Here is a 16511-nt window from a genome sequence, read left to right on the forward strand (position 1 = left end):
GAAATGCAAGCTCATGATAGTCATTTCAAAGGGAATTGTGGAAGAATGGTGTGACCCCACTTCACAGGCCATTAAAGCATATATATGTTTGGTTGCCAGTGAGAATCTGAGTAGCAGAGCAGACAAGAATAAGGACATGTGGGATCGAGGCCTGCGGCTTGTGACCATGAACAAGTCACTTGACCCAGAGTATTAGGGAGGCAGCAGGGAATAGCAAAGGTCAGAGACTCAAAAGCATTAACTGCCTGGCCTATAAAGACAAATGAATGATGTAGGTTTGACATAATAGAGGTACAAATCCGTGTTTTATGCAAAACCTCATATTTCTAAACTTTGGCAATTCATTCATGTTTATCAAATCACTGTTTTAGGCCCCCTTTGGCTGGCCAATGGGCCTTCTGCTTTAGACTTCTGGAATAAACTCCACAGTTTAGAGGTGAAGGAGAGACCTGGATTCTAACAGACCTGAATTTGAACCTTAGCTCTGCCCTCTAAGGAATATGTAAACTTAGACATCTGTATTTAACTTCTCAAAGCTTCAAGTTTCTTTATCTGTAGAAATAAGAATGATAATACCTCCTTTGTAGGATTTCCTGAAGACTGCGGGCAGCATAATACTTAATACATAGTGGGCACATCCTCAAAGGGAATTCCATTACCTTTTCTATGGAAGTAGATCCTGTATAATTTTTTAAATTTTCGTCTTGATAGCCAGTTGCTCACAGTTTATAAAAGTGTAGTAGATGCTAGTGCTTTTTTATAGATTCTGAAATCCCTTCAATTTACATTTTAGTTGTTTTAAAATAAAGATTTCTTTAAGAGACAACATTCGGAGGGATAAGTTTTCTACTTGCCAGTAGAGGTAGAAGGCAGTAAAACCAAATAGATCTGTCAGTTACTGTCTTGAGGTAGAGCCCCTAAAGTGGTAAAACCCACCTTTGACAATGAGGAAACACGAGACAGCATTTTCTCCTTAGGACAAAAGTCTAGTGGGTAATGGCTCTTCTGTGACTAATGGTAATTCTGTACTTTTTTCCCATAGGAAATCTAATTTTGAAAGCATTTGCTGCATGCCCTACTATGTACTAGGCACTGTGCCAGGGGAATAATGTAAAGATGACCAAAACATAATGGAATTGTTGCCTACAAGTATGTTTCGGCTGTTTAAGGATTTATATTGCAGTTTGTCAAAATTGTGTATGAGTCCACTTTGAGAGGTTATACATATCTTCCAATAATGTTGCTATTGCTCAAAATATCTTTGAAGTCTCTCTTTGGAATTTGTTTTTAGAGCCCTTGGCACATTCTGCTGAAGACTTTTTTTTTTTTTTTTTTTTTTTTTACCCTAGTGGTATTTATTCTTAGAAGGTGGATTTGATGTCAGTGACTGGCCAAGAGTTAGTTGTTCATCACTAAGTCAGCCTCATGGGTGGTGGTTAAACTGGCTAGAGTAATTTTTGGTTAAAAATGAGCCAAGACTGTAAAGTAGTATGACAGGGGTTTTTTTTGTATATCACATCAACTGATTGTAAAGATAAAAATAGTTCCAAAAAGGCATTCTGCACATTTTTTGCCCCAAACCAGTATCTCTGGAATATATCTGTAGCTCCCTAACAGGCTAGCTTTGAAATAAGTGGTGCTCACATATGCATATGTTGTAGTATGTCTGCTGAGCCTTGTACTTAACCTCTTAGCAAACTCAGTTTCTTTGTTTTTTTCCTTTTAAATGTTATTTTTTCAAGTTCAGGGACAGATTTTCTCCAAGAAAATGAAACAAATAAGATCCACTCTCGAAGGACCTTAATGGAAAGAAATACATGCTTATACCAAGTTCTTTAAAACTATCCAGACTGGAAAGGATTGCCTCATACTTGACTATGATTATTCTGCCATGATTTAGGGACAGATAATTTCCCATCAGCATGTTTAACATGATAATTAAAGAGTTCCGTAGTGTGGCCTGTTGACCTCATTTGTTCATTCCACAAACATCTTTTGGAGTCCACTGTATGGCAAGCATTATCACTTACCATGATGATGATGGTGAGGCCATGAGCATGCTTCACCTAAGGAAGCCTGATCCTCAAGAATACAAACTCACTCAACAAGAAACTTGAGTGTAATTAATAGTAGTACTGGTAATTATCCTGTCTTTTCCTTATAGGATTATTTGGAGGTTGTGAAGTGGCAAGCCTCTGTAATGCATTTGAAATATGGCTCATCTCATGACCATTGGAATGTGTGTGCGCTCTGGAGGAAACACATCTCTGCCATGGCACCTGTAGTAGTCTGTTCTCATGCTGCTATGAATAAATAGCCAACACTGGGTAATTTCTAAAGGAAAGAGGTTTAATTGACTCATAGTTTCTTATGGCTGGGGAGGCCTCAGGAAACTTACAATTATGGTGGAAGGCACCTCTTCCCAGGGTGGCAGGAGAGAATCAGTGCCCAGCGAAGGGAGAAACCTCTTATAAAACCATCAGATCTCGTGAGAACTCACTCACTATTACTAGAACAGGATGGAGGAAACCATCCCCATGATTCAGTTATCTCCACCTTGTCGCTCCCATGACACATGGGGATTATGGGAGCTACAATTCAAGTGAGATTTGGGTGGGGACACAGCCAAACCATATCAACACCTGACCACAGTGTGTGTGGTCCCTGAGGCCCAAGGGTGGCTCTCAGAGCACTTCCTTAGCAAATGTACCACTGGACCCTTGTTAGAATGATGTTCTTGATTTTTTAAAATTTATTTTTATCTCCTGGATATTCTTGATTCAGGAATGTTCTTGATTTTTAAAGGGAGGGTCTGAGGTAGTTGTTGTCTAGTTGTCTAGACATCCTCCACCTGAGAACGCTGTCTGGTGTCATAGAAACAGCAATGGCATTGAGATCAAAAGACAAAACTTTCCAGCCCCAGCTCTGCCCCTCCTTAGCAGTCACCTGACCTATACGAGGTTCAGTTTTTCCACCATTTAAGGGAAAATTATAACCTTTTAATAGCACTGTTTTATTCACAGTACTCTTGTGGGAATCACAGGAGATGGGGCACAGGAGAGCGTTTGGGGAACTGTGGGTGTTAGTCCCTGTCATCAGCCTTTCCATAATGGAGCCTGGGCTACTCTGAAATAGAAGCACCTCTCCTTCTTTTGGACCCCTGGAGCACTGTGTTCTAGAGTTCTTAGCTCTTCTTCCTATGTGCATTATTTGTAGTATGTCTTGTCCTTGGTGGTCAACCATTTCAAGGTCAGAGACGGTGGTGGTGGTTCCTTTCTTTTTATTTTTTAATCTCCCCTGCCCCATCTTTCTCTTTCCCACTTGCTATGTTGACTGACAAAAATCTTCGTATTTCCCAGAGTGCCAGAGTTTTTCTCTGAGAGGCTAGGTTGGTGTATTTCCCCAAGCAGAGGCTAAGAAGTACCTGATGCAGTCATTTATTTTCAGAGTATGTGTAGCTTATCTCCAGCAGATTGCCTGGGAAGCTGGAGATGTGCTTCAGGGGAAAAGTAGTCCATCCACTTTTCCTGAATAGGCTGTGCATGCAGCCTTGACATAGCCAACTCTGCAGGTCATGAAAGAACTGAAGATATGGTATTCGACTTCCAATATTTCCAATCACTTTAGAGACAGAAAGGGTGATGATTGGTTTAGAAGAGCCAGGGGATGACTAAGGAGCACACATAAAACAATAATGTTCAGTATAGACTCTAGTTTCTGATTTGAAACATTTTCTAAAAAATCATGTATCTTTAAAAAATTGGAAGCAGCTCAGTGTTTGCTGGAGATGAGGTGTAGAGTGTGGTGGAAGGGAGGGATGACAAAGGGGCAGGCAGAAACTTTGGGGGATGAGGGGTATGCACATCACCTTGCTGGTGGGGACTGTTTCATGGTTGGATACATGTATGAAAGCATATCAAATTGCATGCTTTAAATATGTACAGTTTCTTGTGTATCAAGTATTCCTCAATAAAGCAGCTAAAAATTGTATACCTTTATTATTCTGAAAGAAGGGAAATTTTGGAAAAGAGATGTTTTTCTGTAGAAGATAGCTTCTAGAAAGGAAAATCAAACACAGTCTAAGTTATTCTGTGCTTTATTCTCCTCCCTCCACAGATTTCTTGTTGTTTTGGGTCCTCTTATCTGAAATTTCACAATATGTGAAAGTAGCCTGAACTCTTTAGAAGTAAAGGTAGTAGTTGTGGTTTTAGAAAATTATGTGTTTATACTGTCTCTGTCAATGGAACACAAGCCTCTCCCACCCTCTGGGGAGCTTGTCACTTAGTGCAATTTTTTGGGAACTCCTAAGCAGTTTTAAGTTCTGGCCAGAGGTCCTGGAGTTAAGGATGTTGTCAACTCTGCTACTCATTTGAAAAATGTCTTCTGGAACCTATAGCTGCAAAAAGAGCTTTGCTTCTCTGGGTGAAAACAACATGCATTATCATTTCTAATAACTTTAATGGATGCTGCTTCTTTCTTCTTTTTGGCCCTCAAGGGACTCAGAGATAAACTTGAAACTCACCTATAACAAGCATGGTCTGCATACTTGTGTTTATATTTTTGCTGGTCTCGAATTTCTATTTATTTATAGTTTTCTGGCTTGCAGTCTATATTTGTGTAATATTTATATGGTTTTATATGGTTCTTGATGGAAATCCCCTAAAATCCTTTTCATAGCGAGTCAGAGAATGAAATCTGTGGTTTAATCCACTGGCTTTTCTTTAGGCAAGAGACAGCTATACTAGAAGAATCAAGGATTATAATAAATTTGAAAAACCAGAAGAGTTCTTCAGGTAAGCGTGATCTTTACGTTTGCTCCTGACCTTAGGAATTGACTCTAGGTCCCAGATTTTGAATTTCTTATGAACAGAATCATCTACTTAAAAAAATCACTTAATTAACAGTGATTATTGAGTATCTGCATCTCCTCCAAGAAATAAAATGCCATATCCATCACACACACACACTCTCTCTCTCTCTCTCTCTCTCTCGATAATCCTACAAATGACTAATCACTCCCCACCCCCTGACTTCCTGCCTTTTCATTCATACATTGGGATTAGGATCCACAGGAGCTGTTGTAGAGAAAAAGATTTTAAAAATACTATATTATGTAAATTACTGCAACCATTATGGAAAACAATATGGAAGTTCTTCAAAAAACTAAAAATGGAACTATCGTAAGATTAAGCAATCCCACTGCTGAGTATATATCCAAAGAAATTGAAATTGGTGTATCGAAGAGATAGCAGCACTGCCATGTTCATTGTAGCATCATTCATAATAGCCAAGATATAGAATCAACCTAAGTGTCCATTAATGGATGAAGGGATAAAGAAAATGTGGTGTATATATACACAACGGGATACTCTTCAGCCTTGAAAAAAAGGAAGGAAATCCTGTCATTTGAGACAACATGGGCAAATGTGGCAGACATTTTGTTGAGTTAAATAAGCCAATAACAGAAAGACAAATATTGCGTGATTTCACTTGCCTGTAGAGTCTGAAAGAGTTAAACTCATAGAAACAGAGCGTAGAATGGTGGTTACCAGGGCTGGGGGTTGGGGTGGAGGGCAGGTGGAGGTGAAGTTAGTCAAATGTACAAAATCTCAGACAGGAGAAATAAGTTTTTGAAATCTATTGTACAGCATGGTTAACTGTGGTATTTAATAATAGTGTTTATTTCAAAATTGCTGAGTAAATCCAAGTGTTCACACCACAAAAATATAAGTTCATGAGGTGATGGATATGTTAGTTAGCTTGAGTTAATCATTCCATAGGTATATGCATATAAAAAAATAATATTTTATCCCCTAAATAGATACAATTATTATTTCTCAGTAAGAAATAATAATATAACATAAATACCATATTGTTTCAAAATAGAGGGAAGAAAACATGTAAATAGTCCTAATGGATTTTTTTTTTAATCTCCAGACTGGCTTCCAGACAAGGCTCTATGGTGGCCCAGACTGGTTGAATTTTTTCAGTTAACGTTTTGTTACTCTGCCTTAATTTCCGATAACTAGAGATTCTGATAAGAACTTTAAGAATAGGAATACTTCTGAGAACCTTAAGATGTTATTAGCCATATATAAGTAACCATACATTTTCTAAAAAGCATTTTTCTCTTCACAATAGCTGGAAGTAGAATATCCTAGAGAATAATTCATTTTTTAAAAATAGAATGTCTTAGGGGAGACCTGGCCTGCTAAGTATTATAGGAGAGGACTCAGGACAAAATCAAGTTATCAGATACCTGGGGCTTAGAAAGCAAAGAGTTAGAAGGTAGAAGAGGCTTACAGAAAGGAGGAAAGAAGATGCTGGAGACCCTCTTTTATCTGTTATAGAACATTTTCTATGGCTGGCCCGTATTCAGAGAAGGATCCATATCTTGCTGCTTTCTACACCAAATAGTTCCAAGATCCAAAATTCAAGCTAGTGCTCTTAGTGTATTCACTAAGAGCTTGTTTGGTTATGTTATGGGTTAAATGGGTTTTCCTATAAAGCTAACCACCATTTATGCTATTTAGATCTACCACTTAGGAAGATTTCGGTCACATTCATGATTTTCAGATTGTCCTCTCTCAGAACCCTGGTGTCATGAACTGTAATAGTTGTAGGAATTGTTGTAGTGGGTATAGCAATAATATTTCTATGGAAAAATATAGAACTTAATATGTGCCAGGTACTGTTTCAGTTATGGACACTCATTTAAATGTATGAAGTAGATGCTATTATAATCCCCAATTACAGATGAGGAAACTGAGAGACAGAAAAGTTAAATAAACTCCCCAGGTCATGTAGCTACTAAGTGGCAAAGCCTTGATTTGAACCTGCACTCTCTAGATCCCATTTAGGCTCTTAACTGCTATACTGTCTTAACTGGATTGAGGTTTTCCATAAAATTAAAGTTTCCCCTGAATCCACAGAAAATGTTAACAATATATAGAATTTTCTGGATTTCATTTTTTTCTGTCTCAAATCTTTGTACCCAGGATCACAGATGACTGAAGACTGAACAAGTTGCAAATTTCTTGATAGTCACATATGTATCGTTATATACTGAGAGTTTAGCCAAACAACCCACAATAAATTGCTAATGAAGCTTAATAATTTATAGTGAAAAAGCAAAAATAGAATTGCAAACCATAAGCAACTCAAGACATGCATGGGGGATTATGCATACTTCCCCCAACTTACAGAAATTCCAACCATCAGCGTATGTGTTCCACAACAGTGCCAGGCGTTGTGTGGCAATCAGACTTCTTACCTAGAAACTCTATAAATGTACTAATTTTAGTAATCCTAAATAACTTACGTAATAAGCTATATTACTTAAGCTATATTATGCACAAATATAAAAGTAGAAAACAAAAGGTGAACTTGGACTTCCTCTATCCTTTATAACAATGGAAGGACCTGTGCTTTGCTGGATTGGTTTGCTGTTCAGGTGGTAGCCCACTGAACCCCATTCAGTGGGCTGTGGACCATAGTTTGAGAATCCTGCTTTCAAGGAAGAATACAGTTCATACATTTTATTAAAGTCAGTCTGCTAAAGTGATGGAGCTGGAATTTTCTCAATGAGAGCACTGTATAACAGGGTTTTCTGTTGTCCTTTTTCATAACAAATAGTACTTCTCACTTAAAAAACAATTGTTCCTTGCAATGATGTCTGGGATTTGCTTCAAAATAATCCTGTGGGTAAAGAGTTGGGAATGAGTTGGGGAATAGGTGGAAGAAGTGGGATGAGGGGCAGATAATTGTCAAAGCGGAGTGACATGGGGCTTCATGATACTATTTTCTCTACTTTTCTGTATCTTTGAAAATAAAAAGTTAACAGCAACAACAAAAACCTTCTTTGATTACTATCCTACCTACTTCATTTCTCTGCTCTTTTTCACAGCAGAGCTTCTAAGAAGAACTCCCTGTATATCTCACTTATATATCCTCATCCTCCATTATTTAAGCAACCCACTCACTTGGCTGTCCTCCCACCAGCCCACTGAAATTACCTTTTTTAGGGTCCCCAACAAGCACCATCTTGCCACATGGGGTGGTTAATTCTCTCTTCTTATGTTACTTGACTTTCAGCAGTAATGTCGTAGGTCACTTTTTGTTTCTTGGAGCACTTTCTTTTATTGGCTCATGTCCAGGCACACTTTCTCATTTCTTCTGCATCTTGCTGGTTTCCAACAGCTGACCTCTAGCTGTTGGAAAGCCTCCAATGCTTCATCCTTGGGTTTCTCCGTACTCTTTCTGAGTAATCTCATTGGGTCCCATTGCTTTAAATACCTTCTGGTTGCTAACTTAACATCTGTAGCCCTGACTTCCAGACTTGAATCTGAGAAGCATCTCAAATTTAATGTATCCAAATCATAACTCTTAATCCCAGCCTTACTTTCTTCCTTTCTTCCTCACCTCTTGCTTACCCCCATCTCAGTAAATAACACTGTTATATATCTGGCTGCTAGAGCCCCAAACTTTAGGCATCACCCTTGATTGCTCTTTTTCCATCATATCCCACATCCAGCCTATCATGATTACCTATTGTAATATCTCCAAATTTACCTACATTCATCTACTTTCCTCTCCTCTCCTGCTACCATCCAAACCTCTGTCAGTCCGAACCTCTGACATCTGTCACTGGACTTCCGTATCACTCCTAATCCATCTCTGCTTCTGTGTTTGCCCCTGGCAGTCCATGGAGAGAGCAGCCAGAGTGGTCTCTTTCAACTGAAGTGCCACTCCGCCACTTAAACTCACCCCTTGGCATCCCATAGCACTTAGAAGAAAAGCCAAACTCCTTTTTTATGTACCTGCTGCCTATGTCTGCCCCACCCTCCCAGGACTCACTACCGCAGTCACACAGATCCCTTTTCTGTTCTTCAGATATACCAAGTGGGAGTCTTACCTCAAGCCTTTGCAGTTCTCTTCTCTCTCCCTGCTATACAGATCACCATAGGGCTGGCTTCCTCTTATTATCTAGGTTTCATCTTAAGTCACCTCCCTGGAGAGGTTTGCCCTGACCACCCTATGTAAAGTATTCGTATAACCACACTCTGTCTCATAGGTATTTTATTTTAGTTTATATAAAGCATGTGTGTTTCTCTATACTTATTTTTTTGCCCCTATCTATAAAGTCCAGAAGAGCAGGTACCTTGTTTGTCTTGTTCTGTGCTGTATCCCTGGCACCTAGAACAATGTCTGGAACATATAGAAGGTTAGTATTTATTGCATGAATAAACAAATGAATGACTTTGTTTGTGATTTAGAATCAAGGAACTTTTCCCCAAGGGCTAATCTGTGCAGTTTTACCCCACACTCCTTCCCCATCCCCAATTTCCTGCTCGGCTGGACTGTGTGCTTACGAACTGTGTAAAGACTTGTTCAACATTCTTAAATAGGTTAAAGAAGTACTGCACTTTGGGCTCTTTGTCATTTTCAAGTCATATTCCATCCTGGGCACCATCCGGAGGGATCTTGTCCAGTTTCCTAGTTTCTCAGAAAGGAATATTTCATGGCTACTCGCACATCCTCTTGTCTTACAGTATTTGTACTTTACACCACTCATTGGCAGAGCCAAGGCCTACCCCATCTGAGCAAAGAGCAACAGAGATCTGTTGGCTCCATTCACTCCTTTGCTCTAACACTCGCTTGTTTCTTCTTATCTTTTCCCAACTATTTTTAGTTGTCAAATTGCTCCTTTCTTTCCCTTTCCCATCTGTTTTTCTTTTCCTATGGAAAACAACCCATATATTTCTAGTTTAGTCAGATTAGCTGCTAGGAAGGCCCCTTTCTCAAACTTATTTGTATAATGAAAAGCTATACCCAAATCCTAATTTAATGTGACAATTGAGCAGCCTCTTGTCAAATAGCTAGAACAAGGGCAAGGATATTAATTTGGCTCTTGGGCTGAGACACACCAGGGATGTCCCAAGGATTTGAACAATTTCTGATCTTCTCAGAGGAGGGCATAAGGAAATTCCTAACCAAAGTGAAATCCTTTATCACATCCTAGAGTAGGTAAGTACTTCAAGAATCTTCTAGACTGGGGATAAGTTGGAATCACTAAGTATTATCTACTTATCTAATGCATGTAATAATAGCTATCTATGTGTATTTGATCAAGTGGCTGGGAGGATACGTTTGGTTTTTTTCCAAGGACTTTTGAGCTTTCTCTTCGGGTAATATATCTTAAGGGAAAACTTTATAAGGCTAAACAATTGAGAATTTTTTTCTGCCATAGCCAACAGTTTTGTAATTAACATTCCTTTGCATGGTATAAATACAAATCTGTTCTTTTGTCAGGATCATTCTTTATGAATTACCATATAAAAGTCATCTGGGCTGGGCATGATGGCTCACACCTGTAATCCCAGCACTTTGAGAGGCCAAGGCAGGTGGATCACCTGAGGTCAGGAGTTCGAGACCAGCCTGGCCAACATGGTGAAACCCTATCTCTACTAAAAATACAAAAATTAGTGGGACGCGGTGGCGGGGCACCTGTAATCCCAGCTACTTGAGATGCTGAGGCAGGAGAATCACTTGAACCCAGGAGGCAGATTGTGCAGTGAGCCGAGATCACGCCACTGCACTCCAGCAGGGTGACAAGAGCGAAACACTGTCAAAAAAAAAAAAAAAAAAAAAAAAGCCATCTGGATAATACGTATTCTTTATTAGTATTAAGTATTTACTTTTAGATCAATGAAAACATTTCTATGGGGCTAGACTTTTTCTTGTCAAGATTATAATTTTTCTTATGAGTTTTTACCTGAAGCCCCTATTTTCTAAGACCCTAGGGTTAATGAGTCTCTTTGACATTAATCATTTCCATTTTGCTGGTTCTGATGACCCTGTGCTATCTATTGGAGCTCTAACCCTTTCCAAACCTCTTCTGCCCTTGGCAGTGTCTCACATGCTTATGTGCATCTTAGGCCGGAGATCACGTGGCACATCCTGGTACCACCTCCGCTGCTTTCACTGGCCACTGTTGCATCTGTTTGTTGCAGGTGCTGCCTCCACTGGGGCCAACCCCTCCACTTTCTTACAAATATTAGGAGGTGGGGAAAATGAAAATGCTATCACAGGAACATCTGGCATCAGAATTTGCTTTATGAGGAAAATAATCTTGGGGGAAAACACTTTGATGAGTGCTTGAAGAAGAAAAGAAAACCCCAAAGGCCTGGGTATTGGCAGAGCTGCTTGTGTGAGCCAAGGGCAAGCATTTAGTGGTTGTTTAGAGAGTGATGGGGACACATGAGAGAAAGAAAGAGAGGGGAGGGTGGAAGAAGGGCAGGCATCAACTAAATGGCAGAAAATTGTGCGAAGGTCTTGATGCACCTGTTCCTTGTGGTCTCCAGACTTTTCTGTGAAGTATAGCATGTAGTGTGGGGTGGATTACAGGGAGTGAACTTGGAGATGCGTACATTCACATCACAGTCAGTGCAGGTCAGTATAGAGACAACAGTCATGGAAAAGGGAGCCCGGGAATGAAAAAGTCCCTGAGAACATCATCTGTCACCAAAATGTTAAGGGCTTTGAGTTTCCAGAAGCTATAGAGTTGGTGGCAGTTTGAGCCAGTTTTTTCCTACATCTTGAAGGGCAATAAGAATCCCACATAATGTCTGGGCCACATCTTGGTGGTACCTGGCATAACTTTGTCAAAAGAACTTTTTTTTTTTTTTTTTTTTTTTTGAGACGGAGTCTCACTCTCGCCCAGACTGGAGTGCAGTGGCACAATCTCGGCTCACTGCAAGCTCTGCCTCCCGGGTTCATGCCATTCTCCTGCTTCAGCCTCCCGAGTAGCTGGGACCACAGGTGCCTGCCACCACGCCCGGCTAATTTTTTGTATTTTTAGTAGAGACGAGGTTTCACTGTGTTAGCCAGGATGGTCTCCGTCTCCTGACCTTGTGATCCGCCTGCCTCGGCCTCCCAAAGTGCTGGGATTACAGGTGTGAGCAAACGCGCCCCGCCACCAAAAGAATTTTAAAACCACTGCAATAGGTAACTCAACTGCTGGTACTGTATTTTATGTGTGCTTGGTATGTTTATATGTCTTTAATTCTATTACAAAATTGTTTTATTGCACAAAGAACATTATAACAATGCATAACTATGTATCAATAGCAATATTAAAAATAAAGACAAAAGGACATATTCAGCCAAATGTGCCTTCAGTGTCTGGCAGGCAGGTATGGCATAGAAAGGGCAATAAGAGGCAGTTCCTGCCTTTAGGGGGCTTCCAGGATCCAGCCCGCAGTCCCAGCACCCTATTGAACCAGCTGTTTCTGTTTTTCCATTTTAGTCGCGTCACTCAGGCTTTGGGTGATTTATTAAGAGAACCAATAAGGTTTTGCTTAAGATTGGAAACACTCTCTTTCCACAATCATTGAAGCCTCAGTTGAAGCTTCATTTTCCTCCTTCAGCTTCACCTGAGATTCCTTCTGGTAAAATCCCGCTGCTCCTCCCTGATCCTACAGCTTTCTCTGTTTTAACCCTTGGAACATGATGTAATTGGTGGGATGACTTTTTCTTTGTTTCCCAGGAAAGTATACCTTTCTTGAAAGCAGGAAACTGTGTTTTGTCTGTATTTTGTGAATGCCCATAAATGTTTATTGGATGAATGTTCTTGGGGACACTACCCTAGGTACAGTAGGAGCAGAAGTATTTTTCGGTTTTTGTGGTTTTTTTCTGGAATGAAGGGTAAGGTGAAGGAGTATAGACAGAAATAAGAGTGATTGAGTCATAATTGCACCTCTATCAGTCAGTCTTGTAAGAATTTTATATATGTTACACTTCACTCAATCCTTATAACAACCCTATGAGATAGCAATTATCAGCTCCTCCCTCTCTTCCATTTTAATCTTGACCTCTCAGAAACACAGAGAGGTCAAGTGACTTACTCAAAGTCACAGCTAGTAGGTGGCAGTTAGATCTGAACTCAAATAGGCTCCAGAGACCGGGCTCTTGACCGTTATTCTTCCTCTCCAAGGTTGGAAGAGACTGAGAGACCTCAGCTCCTGAACACCTGGAACTGCCAAGCCACAGCTGTTACCATTACTGTACTGTTACTAAAGAGCCAAACCAAACCACATGGCTAGCTCCTTTGGCAAGCACTTCCCCTCCAGATGTGCCTCTGCTTAGCACTCTGATAGTGAGCACAGGTGAGTCCGAGGAAAGCAGGCCAAGAAGTGCTGATGAGTTTCTCTCTGAGGCCCAGGGATAACCAGCTGTGCCAACAACCAGCCCTCCCATGCCATTCCATGCCCTGTAGCCTGGCTCTCTTGCCACTTTAGGAGCCCTGGGCTCTCTTACACCTGTGTGGAAGAGGGAGGGACTCCCAGGAACAGAATTAGGAGTAGGGGAAGGGAGAAGAAGAAGGGAGGGAAGAGGGGGAAGGGAGAAAGGACATGCATTTCTACCCAGATGCCTTTGGTTTCCTTATATTAATATAAGGGACTTGAACTATGTTATTCTTTCTCAAATTGGGATTTAAGGGCCCAAGGAATCCAAAAATTCTATGAGAACTAGGTATTTTTATGTAAATGATTAACTAAAACAACGAATGTAACCTTATTCCGGATCATCTTCGAATGGAGTCCTGCCTCTTGATTTTACTTTCTGAGGTTATGTTTGTGACTGTGATGCATGCAAATGTCAGTCACCTACAGTGGCCACATTCAGACAATTTGAAATACATTTTACATTGTAACCCAGCACACGCATACATGTGAATAGAAATGCACCAGGAGTTTCCTAAAGTATTCCTCACCCTTTCTGCATAGGGAGTACCCTGTCATCCCCCCTTCTATTCCCAGGTAGTGGGACACACTATCAGGTTACAGCCTTCAGTAAAAAGATCATAGCATGTAACTGTGAGCAGGACCAGTCTGCCGCTTTCTTTTGCAGTGGAAATGTTCCATTGAAAGACATTTTCCAGATACATCTTTACCACACTAAGTTGTTTAACAAACTGAATCGTTGACTTGAAATCATGAGAACAAAATAAAGATATGAAATAATGACTGTTTTATTCTGGATTGCTGAAAAAATACCCAGGTAGTTTAAAGCTGTAAATCAGAACAGGGCAAATCAGAGTCTCATTGCTGTCAATGAGGGATATAAGACTGATAGAGTAATAATTGCAGCTATACAATTATTTGCATCGAAACAAACTATATCAAAGTAGCCAGTGCTGTGTTATTTACTTTGTAAGCATGAATCTCATCTCTGAATATGCCAGCTTATAATTCATTAGTGAAAAATGTGGTAAGTAAACCATGATGACTTACTTTTTCATTAACTTAACATTTGGGATGCACTGTATTAGTGTTCTCCAGAGGAAGAGAATTGATAGTAGATAGATGACATAATATTAATAGATAGATTGACACAGAGAGCATAACAGATAGGTAGATAAATATAGATATGAGAGATATGAGATTTATTATAGGTATTGGCTCACATAATTTTGGAGGCTGAGGAGTTGTGTACAAACTGGAGAACCAGGAAAGCTGGTGGTGTAATTCAGTATGTGTGTGTGTCGGGGTCGGGGCTGGGGGTGTATAGGGTGGATATGGTATAAGTCCTAGTCAGGGTTGGAATGTCCAAGAAGAGTGCTGTTGCCCAAGTGCAGGAGAGGATGGATATTCTAGCTCAAGAAGAGAGAAAATTCACACTTCCTCACTTTTTTGTTCTATTTGGGCCCTCTACAGACTGGATGGTACCCACCTACATTGGCAAGTGATATGGCTTGATTCTGTGACTCCATCCAAATCTCATCTCAAATTGTAATCCCCATGTGTTAGGGAGGGACCTGGAGGGAGATGACTGGATCATGGGGACAGTTCGCCCATGTTGTTCTTGTGATAATAAGTGAGTTCTCATGAGAGCTGATGGTTTAAAAGTATGGCACTTACTCCTGCTCTCTCTCCCTCTCTCCAGCCACTATGGAAGATGGGCCCCTTGCTTCCCCTTTGCCTTCTGCCATGATTGCAAGTTTCCTGAGCTATGCATACTGTGAGTTAATTAAACCTCTTTTCTTCATAACTTACCCAGTCTCAGGTAGTATCTTTATAGCAGTGTGAGAATGGACTGTTACAGTGAGGGTGATCTTTACTCAATCTGTTGATTCAAATGCTACTCTCTTATGAAAATACCCTCACAGACACATCCAAAAATAATGTTTTGCCTGCTATCTGGGCACCCCTTAAGCCCAGTAAAGTTAACACATAAAATTAACCATCACATACACTATTAAAGTGGCTGAATCATTTATTCTGGATTGGGGTGATTTTATCCTTGTGGTGGTAGTTAATATGCTTTTCTGTTTGCTATATTTCCTATAAGCTAGTCGTTGAATCTAGAGGCTCGATTAGATTCAGGTTAAATATTTCAGGCAAGAATACCTTTTATTGGTAGTGCTGTAGACTTTCAACCATACCACATCAGGAGGGACATAAAGCCTGTCAGTCCCGTGTGTAATGATCATAGATTGATGGGAGGTTTTGAAATTTTCACCTTGGTCTTTCCATTATAAAGTTCCTTATCAACCTTTCACATAATAGTTTAATGTTTATTGATAACTGCCAAGTTCCAGTACTTCATGAAGTGGAAGCAAAATGGTGGTTTCCTAATTCCTACATTCTTCTGCATTTATTAGCTGGTATTGATCTCTGAAGAACTCTCCCTCCTTAACTGTTTGATTGCCCTTAGATGTAGTTCTTAGGCCCTATTTTATTTTATTTTTATTTATTTTGTTGAGACTCAGTCTCACTCTGTCGCCCAGACTGGAGTACAGTGGTATGATCTCGGCTCACTGCAACCTCCATCTCCTGGGTTCAAGTGATTCTCCTGCCTCAACCTCCTAAGTAGCAGGGATTACAAGCACCTGCCACCATGCCTGGCTAATTTTTGTATTTTTGGTAGAAATGGAGTTTCACTATGTTGGCCAGGCTGGTCTCGAACTCCTGACCTCAGGTAATCTGTCTGCCTCAGCCTCCCAAAGTGCTGGGGCTACAGGCATGAGCCACAGTGCCTGGCCTTTAAAAATTTTTTATTTAAATAGTTTTGGGGATACAGGTGGTTTTTGGTTACATGGATAAGTTCTTTAGTGGTGATTTCTGAGATTTTAGTGCACCCGTCACTTGAGCAGGGTACACTGTATCCAATATGTTGTCTTTTATACCTCACCCCCTCCCATCCTGCACAAGTCCCCAAATTCCGTTACATCATTCTTATGCATCCTCATAGCTTAGCTCCCGCTTATAAGTGAGAACATAGAATATTTGGTTTTCCATTCCTGAGTTACTTCACTTAGAATAATGGCCTCCAGCTCCATCCAAGTTGCTGCAAAAGACATTATTTCATTCATTTTCATGGCTGAGTGGTATTCCATGGCATATATACACCACATTTGCTTTATTTACTCATTGGTTGGTGGGCACTTAGGCTGGTTCCATATCTTTGCAGTTGTGAATTGTGCTGCTATAGACATGCATGTGCATGTG

At 40.2% G+C, this 16511-nt stretch overlaps 1 protein-coding gene across 17 annotated transcripts in view; it reads left to right on the top strand.

Annotated features, from left to right (window-relative positions):
• Window positions 1-16511, top strand: part of CRADD (CASP2 and RIPK1 domain containing adaptor with death domain) — a 188131-nt gene that overhangs the window by 113738 nt on the left and 57882 nt on the right. For 7 of the 17 annotated variants that reach the window (XR_001892876.3, XR_001892882.3, XM_021922768.2 and 4 more), the window contains one exon: window positions 14947-15021. The exons of 9 other annotated variants lie outside the window; for them this stretch is intronic. Coding sequence is in view for 6 of the 8 variants with exons in the window: in XM_021922768.2 (XP_021778460.1) it covers window positions 14947-15021 (75 nt within the window). In the remaining 2 variants the exon portion in view is untranslated. Of the gene's footprint in view, window positions 1-2164; window positions 10430-14946; window positions 15022-16511 lie in introns of those variants that run through there. One more of the 17 variants, XM_031650673.1, reaches the window with a different exon arrangement.

Source organism: Papio anubis, chromosome 9 (assembly GCF_008728515.1).
Source record: "Papio anubis isolate 15944 chromosome 9, Panubis1.0, whole genome shotgun sequence".
NCBI lineage: Eukaryota > Metazoa > Chordata > Mammalia > Primates > Cercopithecidae > Papio > Papio anubis.